General features: G+C 40.2%; 2 protein-coding genes and 1 pseudogene across 6 annotated transcripts; 2 read left to right on the top strand and 1 right to left on the bottom strand.

Moving 5' to 3' along the window:
- Nucleotides 1–4,592: 4,592 nt before the first annotated feature.
- Nucleotides 4,593–11,361, top strand: LOC119306745 (annotated as a pseudogene).
- A 2,644-nt stretch (nt 11,362–14,005) lies between these two features.
- LOC119340611 (chaperone protein dnaJ 49-like) lies at nt 14,006–17,506 on the bottom strand. 2 transcript variants are annotated; one of them, XM_037612541.1, is made up of 4 exons: nt 17,373–17,506; nt 14,981–16,206; nt 14,479–14,488; nt 14,006–14,387 (listed from the first exon to the last, which is right to left on the bottom strand). In XM_037612541.1, exon 2 carries the CDS (start codon nt 16,146–16,148, stop codon nt 15,048–15,050), a length of 1,101 nt encoding a protein of 366 aa, XP_037468438.1. In that variant the 5' UTR covers nt 16,149–16,206; nt 17,373–17,506; the 3' UTR covers nt 14,006–14,387; nt 14,479–14,488; nt 14,981–15,047. The 2 variants fall into 2 exon arrangements, with proteins under 2 accessions (XP_037468438.1, XP_037468432.1); XM_037612535.1 differs by having other exon boundaries at nt 14,006–14,488.
- Nucleotides 17,507–17,652: 146 nt separating this feature from the next.
- On the top strand, nt 17,653–22,506 carry LOC119340629 (serine/arginine-rich splicing factor SR30-like). 4 transcript variants are annotated; one of them, XR_005164639.1, is made up of 15 exons: nt 17,653–17,796; nt 18,201–18,295; nt 18,995–19,060; nt 19,680–19,754; nt 19,871–19,970; nt 20,052–20,098; nt 20,167–20,224; nt 20,364–20,413; nt 20,502–20,558; nt 20,686–20,795; nt 20,928–20,969; nt 21,352–21,525; nt 21,940–21,970; nt 22,043–22,111; nt 22,198–22,506. XR_005164639.1 is itself a non-coding variant. In XM_037612555.1 (15 exons), the coding sequence occupies exons 3-15, from the start codon at nt 18,206–18,208 to the stop codon at nt 22,210–22,212; spliced, it is 810 nt and encodes a 269-aa protein (XP_037468452.1). In that variant the 5' UTR covers nt 17,691–17,796; nt 17,926–17,976; nt 18,201–18,205; the 3' UTR covers nt 22,213–22,504. The 4 variants fall into 4 exon arrangements, 3 of the variants coding, with proteins under 3 accessions (XP_037468447.1, XP_037468458.1, XP_037468452.1); XM_037612555.1 differs by lacking the exon at nt 21,352–21,525 and adding an exon at nt 17,926–17,976 and having other exon boundaries at nt 17,691–17,796; nt 22,198–22,504; XM_037612550.1 differs by lacking the exon at nt 21,352–21,525 and having other exon boundaries at nt 17,654–17,796; nt 22,198–22,504.
- Nucleotides 22,507–25,091: the final 2,585 nt, after the last annotated feature.

The following is a 25,091-nucleotide window of genomic DNA, read 5'->3' on the forward strand; positions in this document are numbered from 1 at the left end:
CTTCGTTCATTCAATGTGGTAACTAAGCAAAATGAATCGATGTATGTACTGCCCTTTAATGTAGAGATACCCACTCCCTCTTCAAATGATGTCGTGCATCACTTGTCACCATTAGACGAGATGAGAGTGACATTTGTAATGGGTACCCCTTGTCTAGTGATTTCGAAGGTGTCCACACTCATAAAATGCGTTATGTCTCGCCTATTGCAAGATGAGCCACCGTCTCACCTCTTGTGTTGTAGCTTGCACCTAACGACCGAACCAATGCAGCTTTCCTGAAGCGGTTTTGGGAAGTTTCTATCGAACGGTTTTAGTAGTTCCAAGTGATTTTTTGTTTCTATGTGTTTCGTATATCAATTTCATCCTTTTCTTTTTCAAATACATGTCGGCATTTTTTAATGCATGAACAACTTTTTTATACAAGTTAAACATTTTTCAATACATGATGAACATTTTTTAATAGAAGTTAAACATTTTTAAATACACATCGAAGATTTTTGAATACATGTGAAACATTTTCCAGACACACCTTGATACACATTGAACATTTTTTTTCCGAATACATGCTATTTTTTATAGATGCCATGAACATTTTTTGAAACGTGCTAAACATCTATAAAGTGTTCGAACATTTCTTCAAAATGTCACTATTTTTCTGAATGCTACGAAACATTTATTTGAAATATTATGTGAACATTTTTTTATATATATTTTAAATGGCACAAACATATTTTTAAATTGTACTCGCTGCATAAACATTTTTATAATGCATTATTTAAAAAAAATTAAGTAAACTATATTTGGAAAAAATATATAATATTTATAAATATAAATTAAGTAGAGATAAATGAAAAAGACAACCAAACAACAAACATCAGAAAACCCAAATGAAGAACAAAATAACTAATTAGAGTGTACCCTTATAAATGTCACTCCCCACCTCCTTGTGATAAGTGGTACGCTGATTGTGCGACACTTATTGCAACCTAGGAGTTTTGTGATTTTTTTTGATTCATTTTTTCAACCGGAAAACCAAAAACAAAAAAGAAAGTAGAAACCCGAAAAAACAGAAAGCAAAAAATAAACCAACAACTGGAAGCACAACTGTGCCTTTTCAGTTATTTTGATAGCACAACTATGTTTTTTTTTTCACTTTTCAGGAAGCATAACTCTGCTTTATGCAAAAGCACAACAGTGTTCTTTCACACAGTGTGCTTCACACGAGGAAAAGAAAGGATTCTTTTTAGAAAGCTTAGAAAAAGCCAAGCAAAATGCAAAACCCAGAAAAACCCAAAAATACGTGCAGAAAAAAAAACCATGCCCCCATACGATACAAGGTATGTGTTCATTACCAGTTGAGCTGCCGAATATTACTCATTAATTGGCCATGCAAATATTTAAAAATTAAATGCAACGGCAAATAAAAAAATATCAAAAATTTCGACCATTGAACATTTTGTGATATACACTGAACAAATTTTAAATATAGATTGAACATTTTGTGATATATGCTGAGCATTTTTATAATGCATGTTGAACTTTTTCATAAATATACGGTGAACATTTTCTTAAAAGACGACGAACACGCGGTGAAATATTTATATAACACGCAAAAAGAGAAGGACAAACATAAAAGAAAAAATGAAAAAAAGAAAGGAAACAAGAAACAAAGGAAAAACGCAGGAAACGAAGGAAGCAGCAGCGACACGAAGAGCAGGCAAATCCTGTACGTGGGCCGGGCCAAGCGGAGGTCGGCTGAGGCTAAGGAGCGTCAAATGGATCTGCCCTCGTAAAAGGGGAGCAACTAATTAACGAGCGCTCCTCGGAAGCCTCGCAACGATCAATGCCATTTGACGTGCTCTCTGTCATTCGCCACGTGTTGCACTCTGAGTCACGATTTTCTTCCACGAGAGCCACGGTTTTGCTTTTGTTAGAAGCACGGCCGTGCCTCGAAAACGAAAAAAAAATGCTTTTTCTATTTTTTCCTTTCGCGAGAGTCACGGTTTTGCTTCCACGAGAGGCACGGTTGTGCTTTCGCGAAAGTCACTGCCGTGCCTATCGGAAACGAAAAAAGAACGCGTTTTCTGTTTTTTTTTCTTTCGCGAGAGTCACGGTTTTGCTTCCGCAAGAGGCACAGTTGTGCTTTCGCGAGAGTCACGGCTGTGCCTCCTCGGAAACGAAAAAAAAACCCGTTTTCTATTTTTTTTCTTTCGCAAGAGTCACGGTTTTGCTTTCGCGAGAGGCACGGTTGTGATTTTGTCAGAGGCACGGGCGTGGTTCTTTCGTAAAGGGGAAAACCATGCTCCCGGTTCAGTTTTTTCGTCCTTTTTTTCGTGAAAAAAGAGTTCGTCAAAACCTATTAACATGGGATATAGTTTTGAAGATCTCGATGCGAGGAATTCAACGGCGAAAGCGGTTCGAGATTTGGACGCACGGTTTAAGAGATAAAACATTTTGAATAAACAGATCTACGAAAAAAGGAAAACTCCCAGGTTGCGACAAGTGGCGCGCTGCATGCACGCCACTTGTCGCAATCTGGGTAGTTGGAGTGATCTTCACAACGAGTACTCCTTAACTAGTGATTTCGTCGTAAAAGGCTACAGGCTTCCGTTTTTTCATTTCATTAGGCCTGGTTGATCTGTGTGGTTGTTTTCTTTTCGCTTCATGGGCCGGCAGCCCAGGCGAGCGTCTCCGCGACATTGCACGCTCTACGGAGCTCTCACACTGCGGCTGGTTCCTATATGGCGCATAGGGCCCCGCCGAGCGGAAAATCCTATACGACGCACTTTGTGTCAAACTGTCGGGGGTTCGCACAGGGTTCAGAGCGAGCAACGCGATCTGGGCCGGCCCGTTAGCGCTTACGAGAACATTTTTTGAAATTCATGAATGTTTTCTCAAACACGAAAATTGTTCTCATTTTGCCTCATCGATTTAAAAAATTGTTCACCAACTTCAAAATTTGTTCATGGACTTCAAAATTTGTTCACCATTGATTTCAAAAAATGTTCACCAAATTCAGAATTTGTTCATGAAATCCAAAATTTGTTCACACATTTTTAAAAAATAATATACTTCATCAATACAAATTTTGTTCACCAAGTTTGAAAAATGTTCATTGTATTCAAATTTTGTTCATTAAATATAAAAAATTCATTGTTATTTAAAAAAGTGCTCATATAAATTTCTTTGTCAAAATAAGGAAATTTTTATTAAAATTCAAAAAATGATCATTATTTTCAAATCACGAACATATTTTTCATAAATTCTCTTTTGTTGAAATTTTAAACTTTTATAATTACGAATTATTTTGAAGAAAAACGAAAAGCAAAAATAATAAAAAACAAATTAGAAAACTGGGGCGTTCAGCCCCGCTCATGGGCCGGCCCACTAGGGGGTGTACGGGAGCAGAGGGGTGCGCGCAGGCATGTTCGCCAGCGCGTCACGCGCCATATAGGAACACTCTTGCGTGCTATGGCACCCCGAGGTCTCCCATTCCCCACCCCTTCAAATAATAATAGTAAAAAAAACTTGGCCGACGCGCCGCCAACGCCCTCCAGATCCGCGGCGAGGTACTATCCCGCAGCACGCGCACCGCTCTTCCTTCTCGTTTGATGCCTGATCTGTTATGCATGGTTTATGTGTGTTGAAGTGTGCAGAATCTTGCCCTAGACTAGAGTACTGATGAAATTGTTAGTCGGGCCTTCTCTGACACGTTTACGGTCGACTTAAGCTGAATATAAATCCCTAGATAAATTACTACTGTCGCATCGTTCTTGATTGATCCAGTTTCCAATCTAGAGTATTAAACTCTCTGTGACGGTTCTCTAATAAAGAGCTAATGTCTCGTCCCCTCTCGTCAAGTTTTGCTGATGTTTTTCTGACTGTTGACTCACAAGTTCCTTACAAAGAGATGCCCTGGTAATTATAAGAGAAAGAAACTGGTGACAAAAAAAAGCAAGAACAACAAACTACCCTGGTAATTAACCAGTGGATATTGTTTATACTTCTTGAACTGTAACATCAAATTTAGCTTTTGGTTTCTAGATCTCCATAATGTCTATGCACCAGAGTTTCTAGCACCTGACTTGCATTTGAGAAACTTGTGCGGTCCTTCATTTCGCATTTACCATTGTTACATTTCAGGATTTTCGGAGTAAATACAACGTTTTCTATTTCCAGCATATGCTTATGTTTCAGTGACCCATGATTCATTTTAGATAGGACTCATTTTATCTCAGGGTTCTCTGGATCATGTTAGACCATTGCATGCTTTGTAGTAACCTTGTTTGGAATGTAATTCGAGATTAAACTTCCTTGTTTCAGAAAAACGAAAGGATGAAATTAAAATTTGAGGCACCATGGAAAAACGAGTTGCTTGCCCTGGACAAATACAGCGTTAATGGTAAAGATGAATCAATTATAGTAAGAAATGAGTATCCAAGCTACCCTGTCCCTTGTTTTGATGCTGAGGATTTTGATTTGAAACAGGCCAAAGAGGTATGATAAATTGATAACTATCCATCTGTGTGATATTCCTCTCCCCTTGTTTTTTCTTTCCAAGTGCTGACTCTTGACATTCTCCCTTTCAGCTTATGCGAGAAAGGGCTGTTCAGATTGCCAAGTCCATAGAAAATGACATAATCATCCCAGACCCTGCTCCAGAGGTTTGTGTTACCTTCATATACATAATTTGATTGATGGGTCATCCCGTTATGTTAGTTATTAATCCGTTAACTCTGTAATATTATAGGGTAATTAAGTCTAGTAGTCTACTGAAACAATATGTTTATTGTTGTCATATATGAACCTTGGATAGGAACACGTGGATTCACATGCCTGAACCATGCTAGCTTTAGATCCCCTTACTTTCTCTTCCCTCATTGGTGCCTTGTGTTTGGTTGTTTCTTTAGCCTACACCAACTTGCTTGGGTTACAAGTTTTTGTTCTCTTCATTGTTGTTGCCATACATGCACCTTCATAGACCACAAGACAGTTTATTTTGTTGTGCTTTTAGTTGGATGACTGATGTCTTTCACCTTTTTCAATTGTGACGGATCCATCTAGTGGGTGTCTGATACCTTCTTGGAGAAATATGACGAATTGGAGCCCATCCTTGTAAAGGATAGTGTCCGGTGCTTCCTCCGATTATTCGTGAACTGTGCAGGCAAGGGCATGTCATGGGATCTTACCATCACTGCACAAACCTTAACTTTCATTGTCAGTTTCAATGCCCTGCAATGTGCAAAAGTTGTATTGAAGGGCATGGCACCTGAGCTCTATGGGATGCACGCCAATCCCAACTGCATAAACCAATATGGATACTTCGCGCTCCATGAAGCTGCTGAAAGGTTCTCTGTTGACATGATTGAGCTGCTTTTAAGCCATGGTGCATCAGCCAATGTGCGCACAGTTGGCAATAATATCATTGAGAATCTACTCCCGCTCCACGTCGCAGTTGAGAATACTTGCCTGCATAAGTATCTGGAGGACAACCTGGAGGACAATCTTTCTCGCAGCCAAAAGCCACTGGATTATATCTACAAGCTTATCCATCTGCTGTGTCTACCTGAAATGGTCTGTTTCACTTACCTCCCTATGTGAGTTACTACTTTTGCAGCATCACATAAAGAGTAACTGTGGTCATACCATTGACCCCTGATAGCTGTTATAATGAAATTATTGATACTAAGTATCGGCATCCTTTCATCTCAACTTGTCACAGAAAGTAAAGTTTTCGCTTGTTAATCCTTTTTGTCTTACTTCATGTGTTAGTGCATGCTCTTATAGGAAAGGATAAGAAGTCACAATAAAATATAGACAAATTGTTGCTAGTAATTAATTTTATTTTATTTGTCTTGGATATTGTCCCTAATCCATATTTACTTTGATAGGAGGAAACACAGCGAAACACAGCAATACATAGAAAGATTATTCCACATTACTTGCTTGCATATGAATGCTAAATGCACTTAGATTTTTGTTCCTTGTTTTACAGAAGATCTTCTTGGATACAACTAGACTGCTTGCAGACAAAACAAATAATTTACTTCAAGAGCTCTGGAACTACATTGAGGATGGAAAACTTATCCAGTCTACAGTTCTACTACTGGCTGCTCAAGGGCAGATCCGTCGGGGCAGTTCTCCGAAGATAAATGACAGTAGTAAAAAAATGGGTTTGACATTATCAATAACTGTATAGTGAGGCTTTCATATGCCTTGAGATTGGAGAAAGGTTCACATGGAATGACACATGAGCTTCTGGAGGAAAGGAAGACACTTTTTGATTATGCATGGCTGCTTGTTGATGTAATTTCCCATGTCGGTGAAGATCTTTCTGCATACATTCAAGCGCATTCTGAGGTAAGCGTTTTTGGTATATTGTGGCTGTGTTGCCTCAGATGCTTTTTACTTAATATTTGTATTTTTACTATTGTTAGTGCTGTTTTTTTTAAAAAGGACCCCGATAAATCCCGAATGTTCGGATTTTAAGCATGTCATCCCGAACGTTTTTTCATTGCAACTTTAGTTGACGCGAGGTGACAACTTTAGTTGTTAAAACATGGCAACTTTGTCCCAGTTCAGTTTTTTTTTGTCAGAAAATTGCCATGTTTGCCAACCTCGTGTGAACTGAAGTTGCCATGAAAAACATTCGGATTGCCATGCTTAAAATCCGAACGTCTAGAATTTATCATTCCCGTAAAAAATACATGCCCTAACCTTAGCAAGAAGAATGTTAATAATTCTAATTCTCACTGATAATAATAATTAATAATATTTTATACTTGCTCCGTCTGGATTTACTGGGCCTAGGGGCCAAAATGCTAGGACCAATTTTTTGGCACTCCGCATCCGATTAAAGTGCATGGATGTTTTGCCTCCCATCATTAACGGCAGCGGTTAATGCAAGAGTTGCTCCTGAACATACATGCTGCGCATGCATTGGCTGCATGCTCCTGATATTTATGTGCTACGGATTCCTCTTCTTCTAATTATCCAGCCAGCATATCATAGGATGATAGGAACAGACGGGCCTAAGCTGCTCGCTGGCCTAAAAAACGTGGACAGTGGTAGTATTTGACAATTTCGTAATAAGTGTCCATTCTGTTTAACAAATCTATACAGAAACTGAGCAAAATCTAACACTTTCTCGAGATAATCGGTTGTTTCACAACATGCCGACTCTGGTTGCATCGAGTGGCTATAGCATAGCCAACATATCTTCGTTCTGTTTAGTGGAGTTTCAACTTCACATTAAAAACATCACAAGATTATGCTTCCCCAAAAGTGTTGGATTCTCATTAAAAAAGAGAGCTTAAGAGCCCCGTTATGTTGATAAGCTAGAGGCCTCCTTACCTAGTGCTTGGGCACGGGCTTAGCCCATAGCCAGGGTGGTCATACCTTCCTAGGTTTGCTCCAATGATAGTCCTCATCCTTTAGATAGATTAGATATAATCTTGTCCAGTTAATCTGAGATAGGGTTGGATTAGTTATGCGAGTAGATACTATCTGTTAGGGCCTAGTTGGGAAGAAACATTCCGTGGGAAACTTAACCTTCACAAAGAACGCCCTCATCCTTAAGATAGATTAGATATAATCTTGTCTGGTTAATCTAAGATAGGGTTGGATTAGTTATGTGAGTAGATAGTATCTATTAGGTGCTACTCCCTCCAATTTCGTTTTCTCCTTTTGCTGCAATGTTTTGAGAGTTATCTTGCTTAAACCAATGAACTTTTCTTGCAGCAATTATCTGTCCCAAATTATCACTGAACTACTACTCCCTCCGATCCATATTACTGGTCGCTCACTTAGGATTGGAGGGAGTACATTTTTTAACCCTTATCCAGATTTGTACTTATTGTACTTATTGTGCTCAAGAAGAGTATTCTTTTTTCTTGCTTGATGCTATATATCAATTTAACATGTTCTCTAATATTTTTTCTCACTAAATTCTGTTCTTGTTAATTGAAAGAATCTCAAAACCCAGATGTTGCTTAGATTCAGAAAGTTTCCATCCACTTCACATTGGTTTGTTGCTCAAATAGCTGATTTTGCTCTAATATTTAGCCTGTCATATAATGTAATGAGACACAAACTCCTCTTATCTCTTAACACTTGGGAAAAGGTAATGACAGAGATAATGGAACAAGAGCAAATAATTGATGGGAGTAAAGCCGTTGTAATAGTTATTCTAATGAAATGTTCTATGTCAAAAGTATTAGTAAAAACCAGTCCATTATTAGTTATCCATATACTGATCCACATCCGATCCCCTGCCTGGCTACTTCTTTCCTTTTATCTTCATCATCGAACAGACAAACAAACTGTAATAACACCTTTTATGCTTCATCTTCTAAGACATTGTTTGATATTGTTACATTGCGAATGAGATTGCTATACGAGTTCATGATAGATACAATTATTGATGTTTTCTGCATTGAAGTCACACACTACAACTAGAAGGAGAATGGTAGTTCCTTCTCTGGTACGATTTGCATTTTTGTCATGGAAATGTGAATCTTACAATGAATACTTAATGCATGCATAAATAGTGAAAACATTGTTGATAGAAAAACTTGATCTCCATATTAATATTATCTGACACGAGTACAGAGTGAAATGCCAATTTTGTTTGTTCTTGGCTTCACTTGTGTCTATTTTCTGGTTTTGTCATTGCCTTGTTTGTTTCTAGCAGTAAAATTGCCCATATGAACATCAAGTGTTTGGTTAATGCTATTGCATGATGCATGAATAGAGAACATGCGCTTTTGTCATTTCTCTTTGTTTATTTCTGGACGCATGACAGATAACTTTGCCAAAATGAGCGCTTCCATGTTTTTATGCTGTCAACTGTTTGGCAGGACTCCCAGCTCCAAAAATTCTAGGAGCTGGAGCTGGGGGTATATTAAGGGTGTTTACATGAGCCTTCTTTGTTCATGTTAGACTGAAATCTTATGCTTAAGGTACTTTATTTAGCCTACAAACTTCAGATCCTACAAGAAACAGGGAGTTGGAGCTCATTACCTTAACTTTTTTGTGGCCCTAGAGGACAGTTCAATTTAGTTCAACAAACAATAGGTGTATGCAATTCATGACTAACCTCTTTAAGTTTGTCTGAACTTCATTTGGATCATATAGCCTGAAGAAATTGACACCTTTCTCTTTGAGAAACCAAAACAAACAATTAAAGTGATTTCAAACAATTGAAGTTTTCTCCTCCAAATAATTCTTTCCATCATCTCGCTGCTTACGATTGGTTATATACTTGCTACATCGTATATTAGTAGTTCTATGTTAGTGCTATATTTCCTTACGCAACAGCTTGTATGTCATGTAGGTGCCCCATGTGGAGGTCTTTCAACATGTTTCATCTATCCTTAAGGAGTATGGATTTTGCCCTCCTGGAGATTTCATGGACACTCTAAACCTGTACTACTCTTGTATTGCTTCACACAATAATTTTCTATGTGAATAAACGGTTATTTTGCTGATTATTTTATTTTCTGCCATTTCTTGAAGCCAGCCTTATGACTGCAGAAAGTCAAACGGAGAGTCATGTAAAGGTGTGTCGGGCTTGAGTTATTCTTTTTACATTTAACAAACTGAGTCCTATTCTCTCCCCTTCTTTCTAAATCGGATAATTGGGCTTGTAGATGCAAACATGGCAGTTACGGAAATGGCCAATCTGGATGCTGCAGAGGAAAAGGTAAAGATACTCATATCTGGGATTGGTCTAGTTTTGGATAGACTGATTATGTTCGGGAATGTGTAACGATACTGTGGCAGCAAAAAGAAAAAAAAACTATAAAATATCTGCCATTTCCTTGTTCTATTTTTTGTTTTGTTTCACATCAACTCTTCTAAAAAATATGTAAAGAAGTGATTTTTTTCCAAATTGACAAATCTCATGAACGCTTTCAGATACATAATAGAATCTTTGTTTTAAGGTATGTTTTCTTGACTTTTGACTCCGCGCATCTTGCCCTAATCTCTAGTCCAGGTAACAACTGTGGAAATGACACCCACCCTTATGGCACGGCAGCACACTACACAAACACAAGTAATCCATTATGCCTTAATACTGAGTATGGTACAGCAGCACCAAGCAGCTTTGCCTACACCTTATGGCAGCACCAATGGGTCAGCTTTGTAGTAGCGTATTCAGCCATATTTAGAGAGTAGAGGTATTCATGTTCTAAATGGACTTTCGCTACTGAACCTGGACAGGTTCAAGCTGAGCTACAAAGTATCTAAATCCTAGCCAGTGTGTGTTCACACACACGTATACAAACTAAATTTTGCTACTAGAACAGCCAAGCAAAAAAAAGTGACCAAGACTTGCCTTTACAGATGGGAACTCTCTTTATTTACGGCATTGTTCATATCTGCCGCACTCGACAGCCACCATGGTTGGTTTGCCTTCCTCCTTTGAAGCAGAAAGAAATAGCTAGTTTAGCACTGCTTTGAGTTGCCTCCAAATACATATCACCTATTGCAATGCCACGACATTACAACCATGGTTCATCTCTGCCATCCTAATGTGTTTCCCATCAGGTTCTTTACCAAGGAAAGGGGGTAATAAATGCAATAATAAGTAGGCATAATTAGCCTTATAACATATCTGAACTGTGTAGATTCCAAGTAACATCAACATTGTGACTTCACCAAGGGGGCTTGCGTATTATTGTTGTTTCCAACACCTTAGTGTTCTTGGATGATCTGTTGCATCTGAAATTTATTTTGTGCCTGTGAGGAAGATTCTGATAGAAGATGCAGTGTAATATAATCGTTAGAGGCAATAACAAATGCATGTTTCTGTTGCAATGTTTGTGCCACACATTGTGCTGGTTCAACATCTTTTTCTGTTGCTTAAGCATGCTACTTAAGTACTATACTGCAGCAACATCATTCATATCTAATGAAACACCAATGTGGTTTATTGATCAACATAATACATCTCAAGCGAGAGGTGCTGGCTGGAAGTATGATTTTTCTGTTTTTTTTATGCTGTACCTCTACTGAAATATGTGACGGGCTGTGAGAAAGGAAGTAGGCGGAGGATGGGATCCCACGTATACGAAGAGAAGTTATTTCCCATATTGGAGATCAGTGTTAGAAGCCCGGTTTCCTGTGAGGGTATATCCAGCCTATGCAAGCTCAGATCCTAGGTCTGGTCTTAAACCTGGACAACTACGTGTTTCTCTGAGTAAGAACTTAATAATGGCCAATGGATCTACTCCAACTCAAAATTATAGACCTGCTCCAGTGCCAAGAATCTCGCCACTTACAAGCAATAATCAACCCAGAAGGTGCTTTATCACTGCTGCTACTGGTGCGTTCAGGCTCTTGAAGGTGCTAAAGTAGAGTAGAAAGGTATGCCGGGAGTTTCGTCTCCCTGAATCCTTGTCCCAAGTTTTCTGAATATGCCCCACATAAACACATGGGAAGAAAGAATTTGCGTGATGCACCTTTAACTAGTAAGATTATTCGTTGATCGTTCATTAAGGATTGGTGATTTGCTAGATAGGGTTAGGTATTCTATTATTGTGTATTTTTCCTTGCTGTTGTAAGTTTGTAGTCCAGGTTCTTCTACTTCAAGGGCTACGCCAAGTTTGGGTATGTTTGCTTGCTTAGCAACGTGCAGCCCTGCTGTTATTTATTTCCTCCAAGTGGTCCATGTGCAGATAATTCAGATGATAGTGACATATAAATACTTGTGGATGTGAAGCAATAGAGAGTTCCACATGATTTCTAGTATGTTTTATTTTCTGAAGGCATTCTCAGCCCTGGGAATATACAACACATTTTATCCTATGGATAGGGATGGTATTAGTCAACCAAACACCCAACACTTGTTAATGCAGTAGGTAATTAGCTAACTAAACCATGTTAAAGATGCACTCATAATGAGCGTTTTCTATTGATGCTCACAGACATGAGAGTTTTTTTTTTTACGATAATTATTTTGACACACACTACTCAACTCCATGTCAAAATATGGACTCTTGAGACGAAGAGTAATAGTGAACATGCTAGATAGATGTGTAAGCAGCACTGTATTATTGCAGCCCAAAAGACAGGTTCAAAATACTACATGAACAGCGACCTGTCGTTCAGAAAGGAACGATACCAAGGGGCTTGTATATCTATGGAACAAACAACTTGTTTTTCCTTGCTTATATGGCAGATGGCTCTGGATGTTGTTTACTCTTCTCTGAGGTCAGTTTCATCTTCTTTGTGATCTTTTGGAGGAAATAGCTCCTTTGCAATGTGGCTGCATGACATGAAGACATCAGTTCATCAATGTTAGCTCCTTTGCAAGCTGCATGACATGAAAACATCAATTTATCAGTGTTCTGTGCGTTCAATCGTTCCATTGATTATTATAATCTCATTTTACTCACCCTCTTTTGATTTCTTGCCTTTAGGTAGATCATGGACCACTGGCAGTATTTTAATCGGTGGGGTGTAAGTTCACTCAAGAATTCAAGTGGATGGGTCGATGTCAGTGTTTGGTTTTTTTCTGTTGCGAGTAACACATCTTGATGCTCAGTGTGATCAATAGAGGGCAGAGTAGTAAGCGGATCGGATTGAAGTTGTTCGCTTGCTTGCAGCGAAGAGGACGAAAACTGCTCGATGTATTGTGACGTCGATGCATCTGCGAGAGGCAACGGAGCTATCGGTGGCCCGTCCTGTAGATGTAGATGTTCTGTTGCTTGCACTTGTAAATAGTACCGTATTTGTTGTTGTGTTGCAGGACATGGCCTTTGTCTATGTTTGATCTAAACAACAGTCACATTTTGGAATATTGATTGACACATTGTATTATTTGGCTCATGCTAATAGTCCATATATTTAAGTACTGGAAGGGAACTGTGAAACCAAACATTACGCATGTTAGAACCATTTCCCCTATTATGTTATTTAGCAATTGGTTCATTGATTGGAATCAAATCTAACCAAAGGAAAAAATGTCAACAAATCATTGGGAACTAAGCAAAAACTCTATTATGTTGAAGCAAATACCTAATTAAATATGGAAGCTTGTGCTTTGGTGCATTAATAAAACTAATGTGAGGGAAATACATGAGATTTTGTATATGTGAGCTACAGAATGGAAAATGTCTGTGCAACCCACGAATTCCACAAAGATAAGGATACAAATTCCAGTAGAACAAATTGTTCATAGAGCAACTTCCAGTAAAACAAATTGTTCAGAGAGGTCCATACATAGTCCGACACGGGAAATTATCACAAGGAAAAATTGCATACCTACATATTCCACAACCATGACAATTATACTACTGTGTTGAGACCTGAAATCACAAAGCTCAGTCTTAGCATGGGCATACCACCTACATATGCCCTGTTCAAAGTAGACAAAACAGCCCAAAAACGTAAACTCCTACTCACATCATCATCGAAGAGCTTGCGCACTTCACATAAATATTAGCTGCATGTTTTCATAACTTATGCTATTATAGCTCCCAACATACCGTTTAATATAGGGCGTCCTTGTATCGTCACATATCAAGTACAAATTCAAATTACTGTTCAATATAAAAGTTAAGTAGCAGCAGCAAACCCCGTCTAAACCTATCGTTGATTTAGTTATCAGCATTAAAATGACAATGCAAAATTAAAAATTAAGACAATTCTTTAGTAGATGCATCCTTCTTTCAGTTATGCCTTGAACTTGTCAATTCAGTGTACTGGCATCATTCTTTCCATGGTAGTTCCATGTTGACATGATCTAATTACTGAGTATTGTATATCTTGCTATAGGTTGTTTATGTTGAGTAAAACATAGTACAATATAGCAGCGGGTCAGATTTAACCTGGCAGTCAACCATGACAAAATCAAGTTCAAGTAGTGCCCTTGTTTTACGGCTTCTGGATACCCAAATCCTGAGGAAATGCACAACGCTAGCTCGACATCCGGCTGTCCAGATTAAAGAAATCAACTTCAACAGCACAAGCATCAAACTCGCCAAAGCGACACCAGGGGTTTCATGTTTTATAATTTTTATTTCAAAAGGTTCACAGTTCACGTTTTCTAATTTTCATTTCAAGGGGTTTACAATTGTTCAGAAGGAACAGCAACTACAACCAACCCAGAGAATTTCAAGTCAACAGTGGTTTCAGGCAGTACAATGACGATCTCATGATCGCTAGCCATTTTTCAGAGTCGTATATGTACACAATTTTGCACTCAGCAACTATAGGCAGGCGTAGCATGATAATCTGCACAAAATTTTGCACTCGCAGCTGTAGAATGGTAATTGCTCCAGAAGAATGACAGGCCGATGAACCCAAGATCACGCCTGATTGAACTCCACCATGTACACACTAGCCAGCCATCAAAGCCTCTTCATGTAGCAGACAATTTACTGGTCCATAATATGTCATCGAAACGTTATAAAAGGTAGGGCACCAGACAAACTAGAAATATATTGCTCATCCTTTTCCATAAAATCTTACCATGTTACACCTGCATCAATAAACAAAGTGCATGAGAACACCAAACAAAGTCCTATGTGAACACATTTCTAGCTCCAGATAAGACGTCAAGCTTTAGCTGCTTCTCAGATATCACATTAGAGATGACCAGAACCTCAATAAAACGATCAATATATAGTACCCCAAAAGTAGTTGATCACACATGTTAACTCAAAATGAACTGCTAAGCTTTCATGTTCCACGCCCTAGCTATATGCACCAATTAGTTCACCCAAAATTTACCGATACATCGACATGTGACTTCTATGCATAAACTTGAGAGCTTCTTTTCAATTTCCTTGAACTATTATTTTCCCAAGGACTGAAACATCATGTCATAAAATAGGACATTTTACGATTCTGTATGTCGTGTAGACACTGAATGCTCTTACTGAGAAACAGGGAAATGTCAACTTACACTTAAATCAGAATATACATGACGCGACCATACAGTTCGATTGAAATGAACATAGACAGGTTATACCTTCAAAGAGAGTGAACTTCTGCAAGACCTCAATGGAGACAACAAACTAATCACCACGTGGGAACTATTATGCCACATCAAGGCTCCGTAGCTTGTCACAGTAAGGCGTAGGGTAGTCATTGGCCCATTTACGCCGATGGAGTTCCACACGACAGTTTCTTCCTAGCATAGTCTTATAATCTCTGAAAACATGATCCTCAAGGTTATCTCTAGTAGGGCTTCCATGTGGAAACTGCTGATCAAAATCTTGTTTGCTGACAAAGTACTCCACCCCATGCTTATCAGTGACTTTTGAAATGGGAAAGTTGTATGTCTTGTGCAGGGCATATTGAGGCTGCTGCACTGGAATGAATGCAAACAAGACAAAAAGTAATACGACCGACAGGTGCATCAATACTGTTAAGTTCATGAACGACCCACCCTGTACAGGATGCTCCCTTCTCTGTTGCTCCTGCCTACCTGCTTCTCTTGTTCTGTAGACATTGTGACCACGGAACGAATTATCACGAGTACCATAGAAGAAAGACCTGAATATCTCATCTGGATCTAAATCTTCTTCATAATTATAGAAGCCATTTCTTGTTTGCCTCCTTCGCCTAGCAGTTCTCTGCCTCATGACATTGGAATATTGGTCGTTAACCTCATGCCCCTCAAGTGTGCCTGTCTGATCATAGGTCTTCCGTGACTGATCATTGCCTAGGCACTTGAAAGCCTTGCTGAGCATCTTGAATGCATCTTCTGCCCCAGGAGCCTTGTTCTTGTCAGGATGAATTTTCAGTGACAGCCTCCTGTAGGCCTTCCTAATCTCCTCCAAGGAGCAAGTCCTCTCCACTCCAAGAATTGCATAGTAGTCTTTGTTCTTCCTGATATCACGGATAACTCTAACATTCTCCTCGGTGTAACCTTTATCAACATTAGAAGGACCAACAAATTCTTTTGGCGTTTTTAGGTTTTCATGGCCTCTTGTGGTCTTGTCCTGGCAAGCAGTACCATTCAGATTCAGGGGATCAAACTTTTTGGTTGAGGTCAACAAATCAACAATTGGAAGGCTGGGATCCAATCTTTGGGCAATTCGAATAAATTTGTCTGCCCGCTGTCTATCTCCAGATGCTAGCGCAGTCTGTGCAAGCTTGACAGACCTCAAGGCCTCATCTTTGTTCCCCTCCATGACTTAAGTCGGTCGTTTCCTGCTGGATTAAATATAGGCAGGGCGCTAAACTGATGCCCTGTGAAACAAGAGTAGATAAGATATCAGAAGAAATTAAAAAGTTTTTAGTGTGACTAACAAACTATGCATTCATAAGAAAATGAACTGTATGAAAATGGTATATAATTCAAGAAATAGATCAGCATCAGGAATTAGTTGATGTAAACAAATAGCCCAACTAAGAATTAGCAAACTCCTGGGAGCTCTCAAAATCAGAAAATCCTGTACAACATCATTATGAGCAGATTTAGGTAAGACCAAAACTAAACAGATTATCGCGTTCATCCATTACACAAACAAAGTACATACGTTGAGCGAATTTTCTTGATGCCATAAACAAATTTAGCATGGAAAAACCAATTGGTCAAACATCGCCATTCCAAAATAGCACTGACCTGCACAAACTGGTGGAAGGAACCAAACAAGCAACGGACACAGTACATAGCTCAACCTTGATCTCTCCATGGAGATCCCAAGGACGCAAACCACATCCTTTTTTCTGGTCTTTAGCGCAGTTCATGTGGAGTTGTGTTAGGGAAATGTTTTCCTGAGATCCATCTACTTTTAGCCCCCTTGATTTGTTGTTTGTATTTGTTCTGCTTTGGGCCTGTAGTAATCGTAAACTGAGAGCCTCAGCGACAGCGTGTGGCGTGAGTGTGTAGGGCTGTTATGCGTGCCCGGTGTGGCTTTATTAATCTAAAGCCAGGCTCCGCTTGAGCCTTCCATCGAAAATAGGCTCAACCTAAGAACTTCTAGGCATTCAACAACTCAAGTAATCAGCAAGCAATCCGGCCGAGAAGGTCCAAACCTGCCATACATGGCCGCTCTGCTGGCCAAAGCTCCCAAGCAAGACCCACTTAAATTCTGTCTGCTCTAGAATTTGGGCTAGAGGAACCGGCAGATACTATTGAACTACACAGAATCCTATGCCTGATCGATCCAAATTAGCCGCCGAGTAGAAAAAGCAAGATCCTGGCTAAACAAGACCCACGCGTACACGAATCAGTCGACCCTACCTACCGCCCCGATTCTCGCAAACCCTAGGCCGCACAGCATCGCAATCAGGAGGAGCAGAAGAGTCCAAGTTGCCGCGAGTACCCGTGCCCGCGGCTACAGGATCAAGGCGAAACTAACAGAGTTGGGATTCTGGATTAATCTGAGAAGCGATCGACCGGAAGTTCTTACCGGGAGGAGACAGGAGACAAGCCGGCGCGGCGAGGAGACCCGCGCCACCGCCACCGTCCGACGGGGGGAGACCAGGAGAGGAAGAAGAGGATGGGCGGAGGAGGCACTTTTCCGCGGAGCCCCTCGGGTTTTACCCACTCTCACGATCCCCACCACCCAGCGGACGGCTTTCTGAGACTGGGGCTGGTTGGCGGTGGCTGGGGCCCGCCCAAAGCCCAGAAGTTTAATCCACGGCTGGTCTATGCGGCACGGATCGTAAAGCACGCGACCCCCCTCACTGCCTCACTCCACCTTTCATATCGGCCGCCGCTTTTCCCCCCGGCCCCGAAGCTTCTCGATCCCTCCCCCCGCTTCCGTTTCCGTTTCGTCCCCGCCGTCGCCCCCTCGCCGCGGCGGCGGAGTCGCCCGCACTCGCTGCGCGCAGGTCAGTCGAACCCTAGCTCTCCCGCGCGTATAAGCTCCCGCTCCTCCCTCCTGATCGCTGCTGCTCTTGCGTGTTCATTTTCTTCCTCTCTCCGCGCGGTAACGGCGTCCTGTTTTTTTTCGGGTTCAGCGATAGAGTTGTCGTCTTCGCCGCAGTCGTGGTCTTAGTGGTTTCCGAGAGGTGAGACGCAGTGCTTGTTCGTTCGGTTGTTTACTTAGTTCTTTTTTCCCCTTGAGCAACTGGGTCGATTTATTTTTCCTTGACGAAATGGGTCGGAAATTTCTCTTGATTGATTCCCGAACTTGGGTCGCCACTTCTGCTATTTGATTCCCGCCGAGAACTTTGCTTAGGTTTGTGCGAGCTAGCAGCTAGTTGCTGATCTGTTTTTTTTTCCTTTCTTGCAGGAACGATGAGCCGACGTAGTAACGGCCGCACCATCTACGTGGGCAACCTCCCCGAGGACATCCGCGAGAGAGAGATTGAGGATCTCTTCTACAAGGTTAGGTTCTAAATAGTTTGGGTTCCTTCACCTGTACCTTGCCTTGGTGCTTCTATTCTGTTAAGAAATTGCCAGTTCAGTTGTAAGGTGGTCGGCATTATGTTCTGATATCAGCTTAAACTGCATACTTTGCATTAGCAGTTACACATGGAGGTTATTCATTAAAAAAATGAACCGATGTACTCCCTTCGTCCCATAATGTAAGACGTTTTTTCGTAAGACACATGTACGTATTTTCATTTTTCTTGTAGCATGGACTATTAAGAGTGTTTGCGCTTGTGTGCACTGGACAAGATAGATTGATATTGTAACGCCAGTCGAGACGTACTTGACGTAATAAAAAAACTGGTGTTCAGTGTGAATTCCACAATGTCAAATTTTCAGTTCTATTCTCCACCAAAAATAATCAGTTTTATTTCACCTTAACCTAAATGGCACCTCTTGAGTTTATCATCCTATGTGGGTATTGCAAGAGGATTTGCAGAAGACAAGCCAATTTGGTTCACAATATGATACTCCCTCCATCCGGAAATACTTGTCATCAAAATGGATAGAAAGAGATGTATCTAGAACTAAAATACGTCTAAATACATCCCATTTTATTCATTTTGATGACAAGTATTTCCGGACGGAGGGAGTATTATTTTTTTTCTGTTTAGGGAAGCATTCATTTAATCTTCTATTACTTTGCTTCTGCAGTATGGTCCTATTGTCGATATCGATCTGAAAATTCCTCCAAGGCCTCCTGTTTATGCTTTTGTCGAGGTAATGTGCTGTGGTCATTGTTTTGTTAGAATATTTACTCTTGCTCACTTTGTATTCGTATTTTATAGTATAAATTATTTCATGGTTTATGCTTTCGTCTTTTGACCTTTGGGACACGTTGATTTTGCTCTCTGGCTTATAGAATACTAAAACAAGATGATTCCATCCCATCCCTAGAAGCCACTTAAAGCATAACCCCTTATAAGTGATTTTGACAACCCAAATGTTCTTTGTTCTGTACTCTGTAAAACTGTTACAGCAAAATCATGTTGTCCTATAAGACTCAAAATCTGGTAGTATAGTTAAATGGTTATACCTCCTTTTAAGAGGATACCCTGAAACCCTCATTGGCACATTGTGCAAAACAGCATGCTTTCATACAGAATCTAACCAATAGAATGTACTCCCTCCGATCCATATTACTTCTCTTAGATTTGTCTAGATACGGATGCAACATCCGTATCTAGACAAATCTAAGACAAGTAATATGGATCGGAGGGCGTATCAGTTTTGCTGAATGTTCTATTAAAAAATACTTTTCAAAATCATTCCAAACTAAAATTCTTTCTGGCTAGCACCTGTGACTATGAGTCTAACACCAAAGTGGAGCTTTTTGCAGTTCGAAGACCCACGTGATGCTGATGATGCAATTTATGGCCGTGATGGATATGACTTTGATGGCCACAAATTGCGGGTTAGTGGACCTTGTATAAATACTCTTTTTGTTTTCTGAGAGAAGAACGTTTTGCCTCGAAAAGAAAAAACATCTTTGATCTTTCTTATGAAGTTTACCTTTTATCCACTATCCAGGTGGAGTTAGCTCATGGGGGGAAAGGCCCTTATTTTATTCGACCAAGCAGCTATAGTAGTTCTGGACGTCATGGTGCAGTTAGGCGTTCTGATTACCGCGGTTTGTGTTTTTAACTTTATAAGCCTCACAAATTTGATGGTGAAATCCCCTATTCTTATTATCTCTATTTATGGGTCACAGTTATTGTTACCGGATTACCTTCTTCAGCATCATGGCAAGATCTCAAGGTTTGGATGTGAATGTAAGTTCTTGAAGTTCATGCTTCAGGATTCTTAAATTTACTTTTATTTTTCAGGATCATATGCGGCGAGCTGGTGATGTCTGTTTCTCTGATGTTTATCCTGAGGCTGGAGGTTAGTAATGATCACTTTTCAGTTCGTATTTTGTTCTTTAATGAGTGTTGGTGGGGCTAGTTGTTTAGATATCTGACCTTCCTAGTTCATTCAAACTGTATTATCTTTTAGAAGCCTCATTACTTTTTCCGCGTTACAGCAATTACTGGAATAGTTGAGTATACCAACTACGAAGACATGAAACATGCGGTAAGATATGTTAAACACTTCTCTACGCTCATACATGTGCATACATGTCGATGAACATATATGCTTACTAGTTATTTTTATCTTGTAGATAAGAAAGCTTGATGATTCAGAGTTCCGTAATGCATTTTCACGAGCATATATCAGGGTATGGCTGTTTTTTGCCCTCCCCTTCTCTTAACCATACTGGAATCATATATCTACATGTTCGTCCCACATGCCCACCTCACTGAATTAAAGATTTCCATGCTCTAATCTACTTATGCTGCTAATAGGTGAGGGAGTACAATGCTAGGCGTAGCCGCTCTTACTCGAGAGGTAGAAGCCGAAGCTGCTCTTACTCAAGAAGCAGAAGTCACAGTTATAGCAGGAGCAAGAGTCCAAGGTATAGTTTAGTTTGTTCATACTTAAATCAGTCCATCTTGACAACCTGTTAAAGCAAGGTATTGAAGTCCATCTTTGTTCATACTCAAAGCAATGTCTATCATCTTAACATGTGTATACTTAACTGATACAGGTCTAGACCTGCTTCTCGGTCTCCTTCACCTGTTAAAGCAAGGTATTGAAGTTGACAACACTAGGTATCTGCATCCATGGTATTAGAAAACTACACGCTTTTGCAGAAATGGCGCTGTCATGTTCTTACTGTCGTTTATTCAGTATTTTAGATGATACGGTGAACTTATGTGGCCCCAGATAAGGAACTTCAAGATAAAGGGCTGTTAACAAGAAATAAAAATGACCTGCAAAATAAGAACAAGAAATAGAAGTGGCCTGTGATATTGAACTTCTGGAATCCCCTTCTGGTTTGCTTTGTGGCTTCTGTTTCCTGATGCATTATTTTGGGCATGGCCTTTTGAGTTTCCCCTGTCTGACTATTGAACATGTGTGCATAACCGGATAGCTGTCCATCTTTGAAGATTTTCCCTTCCCTTTACTAGATCTGGACCATGCGACTGTCTGGGGATTGCATTGGTAGGATATTGGCACGTTCAGAATCAAAGGATGGTTTTGGGCGTTGGATAGTTCTGCTGGATTGTGATGTACTGTATAGCAAGTGGAGTACAACCAGCGATAGGAGGGCTGGCACTAAACATAATGGAGTGGATTTTGTGGTATATTTGTATTACTGTTGACTTGAGCACTTCTATTCTCAAATATGCACTCTGCCCTGGTCTCATATATAAACAATGGCTTTAATGCTAGATTTTGTTTTCGGAGTACACATCTTTGCGAAAGAGAAAAAAAAAGGAGGTTTTACCTGTTGGATCAAAACCATCAATCATAGTTTCATTTTCATTCAAACACCTGTAGTTTTTACTCCTTGAAAAATAAAGGCTTGTAATTTTCAAATTTATTTTTTGGTGCAAAAGGCATGAGCGGCGGAGCATGGGTGAGAATCTGCCCAAATGCACACCCGCATATTTTATTGCTGCTGTGTGCATAGGTTAGTTGTAGACATATTGTGATCAAACAATACAAGTGCAAATGCTAAGTGACAATTTGTTGGTTTTTGGAATATTTTGTAGGTCATCATCAAGATCCCTATCACCTGCCGCTGTAAGTCTTTGGAGGGTATACATTCTTTTATCATGTAATTCCTTCCATATCATGATTCAAGTTTTTTTGCAGCCTGCCCATGACAAGTCTGCAAGCAGGAGCCCCGTCAGGAGCAGAAGTTTACCCCGTTCTCAGTCTCCTGTATGCCGCCAACTCCATATCTTGTCGCTCATAAAAATTTGTAAGCTTTATAGAACTGTATTTATTCGATTCTTTATTCCTTGCAGGTGAAATCTGAGTGAAGCCAGATGCACTCGAAGTCAGGGAAAAAAAACATATCAGGATTTGTTGGATTAGGACAATATAATATGGATTGTGGGTGCTCTGTCCCAAGAAGTACCATTGCTGTTCCTTGGAAGGAAAAACGTCAACTTTGTGGTTTGAGATCAATGTAGGAGTCTGGTGTTGTTTTACTTCTGCACTCAGTTGCGAGAACGTAAAAGCGTGAACTCATGGCTTTAACTTTAGTATGCTATAGTTTCGCGTCAAAAAACTTCATGCCACAGCAGAGTTTATATTTGGTGTTTTGTGATCTACTTCAACTTACATCAGTAATGTAGGGGTGCAAATGAGTACCCTTTAGGGTATTCTCTGGCCCTCTTTAGTTCAACCAAACGAACTAATTTTTCAGGAGTATCCGTGGATACCTGAGAGCCACAAATTTGCATCCCAACAGTAACGACCTCGAGGAGGTCTTGCAGCGGCCATTCGACCCGATGTGACCATAGTTGCCATGTTTCCGGTACGGTGGGAACGAGGGACGAGAGTTGGTAGCTGAAAAAATAGGGTACAACGAGGGTATACATCTCTCGAACGATTTTTTTATAGCGGGACGCGATCCAATCCGTTTGGGTACGATGAACCCGGTACGGTACCATGGGTCGAGGAACGCAGTTCTTGAAGAACGACGACTCCCTGACGGTCAGCATTCCTTGTTGTTAATGGATCCCTTACAATTAATGGACTGAAGGAAGAACGAGGAGTTCTTGAGAAAAGAAACGACAGCGTGAGTAAATTAGACCTCGCGTTTTGGCTGTTGGATAGCAGGCTGCGGGGACGCCGAATCTTCATCGAACCGTATCGAATCCGACCTTGTTCTCGAATCGATTCCGGGTCAATGAATCGGGATCGAGGGACGACCTACCGTTCCCGTTTCCGGCTACTATGGATGTGACACTATTTGCGGTGTTGAGAAATGGTGCGAACTAGCCGCCTCGGTGCGTCCCTCCTGTGGATGGTTGATTGCGCGATCATTTGTGTGTGCTGTTGTGGCCTTTATGGGCACAAGACTTGTTGCCTGGGTGTTGCTATTTGTTGCATGATCTATGTTCCCCTTTGGTGCTCCGCTAGTGCGTGCCCCCCTTTTGCCTGCTTCCTGTGAAGAGAAAAGAGACGAATGTATGTTCTTCTGCTCGCATTCAAGTACTCCCTCCGGTTCTTTTTACTCTGCACATTGGATTTGCCGAAAGTCAAACTTAGCTAAGTTTGAGCAAATTTATATTAAAAATTATTAGCATCTATAATATCTAATAAATATAATATGAAAATATATTCCGAGATGAATCTAATGATGTTGGTGTTGTTATGTAAATGTCAGTAATTTTTTATGTAAACTTGGTCAAAGTTGGATGAGATTGACTTCAGACAAACCTAATATGCAGAGTAAAAAGGACCGGAGGGAGTATGTGTCTAGCTAGGTGGCTGGGGGAGCAGGGTTGGACAGTTAGCCCATGTATGATTGTACGATTTTGGCAGTGATATGGCAGACTTGTCTCTGCCTTGGCTAGAGAGAAAGATTGAAAGGGAGAGTGTACGACAAACTGGACCGAGCGAAAATGGAAATTCGTTGTGAAAATATACAAGGGGGGAAACGCAGGAGTTAGGTGGCATGTCTAGTGGAATCCTATCGGAATGTAAACATAAGAATTATACACAGTAAATGTTTGGCTGCTCCAGAAAAAAAATATGGGAAACTATCTCTTGAAAAGAGAAAAGAGGAGAGCTGAAAAGACAAGTTGCGTTAGACTTCTCAAAGGAAGTGAAAAACACGAGGTCTTGAACAAAGTTTAGAATAGAATCTTCCAAAGAGTGGAGGAAATGGAGTAGTTCTCCAAGCCAATCATACAATCCAAACGACGCCGTAGGAAAATCTTCTATCGGATTTGATTCCTACGAAATTCCTATGAAAATCTTTCTAAACAGGGCCTAAAATAGAGTGCATCTTATTCTCGCTACCAAATAGGAGTTCAAAGGGATTGTTTATATATACTCGGGCATTGGCTCACAGAGCCGGTGGTCATAAAAAACACTAATATGTACTCTATTTTGGCAAAGAGGAAGTTTAATTGCAATAATGTTGGCTAAATATTGCACTCCCTCCGTTTCATATTAAGTGTCGCTTGAAATGGATGGAGTAGTAATGTTGGCAAACGCAAATACGTTGTTGGGTTTGTTGTGCTTTTTGCGAAGTTAAAGGGGATTTTGTATTCGGTAAACATTCGCGTTCGCATTCATTTGTCCATATTCCCAATTTATTCATTTCTGGTACTTACCTACTTCTATATTCATTTTCAAGATCTATGTATTCTTTACACTTCCGCTGATAAATAATAAGGAGACAAATGTAATAGCAGCAATTGGGTGTCCTGTTTGGTCCTGTCAAAAGAAGATATACTGCCAACTGTTTGGTCCTATCAATAGAAGATGGCAACGTCAGATGAGAGTCCACTATAGTCGTTGATGTGGTTCTTGTGCCCGGTTGCTGTCGACAGCCATATGGACCGGTGTGAAGCTAGATGAGGAGTATTGCTTCTCTTCGTGGACAAGCTCTTCATGTGATGTGTGCTCTTCCGTGTACTTCCAATTGCCATTAACACTCAACCACTTTTTCATGCTCTACCTTGTACTTTTTGGGGAAGAAATCATGTTATGTCTTATCTAATTATTGGAACAAAAAACTACTCCCTCCGTTCCATAATCATAGTGTAGTGTTAAAAACGCTCTTATATTGTAGGACAGAGAGAGTAATATTCAAGGCTAGTAAGGCTCTCTGATTCACGGGATTCATCAGAATACATGAATATAGTAAAACTATATAAATTAGCCTAAAGGTATTTGATAC

Source organism: Triticum dicoccoides, chromosome 1B (genome assembly GCF_002162155.2).
Source record: "Triticum dicoccoides isolate Atlit2015 ecotype Zavitan chromosome 1B, WEW_v2.0, whole genome shotgun sequence".
Lineage (NCBI taxonomy): Eukaryota > Viridiplantae > Streptophyta > Magnoliopsida > Poales > Poaceae > Triticum > Triticum dicoccoides.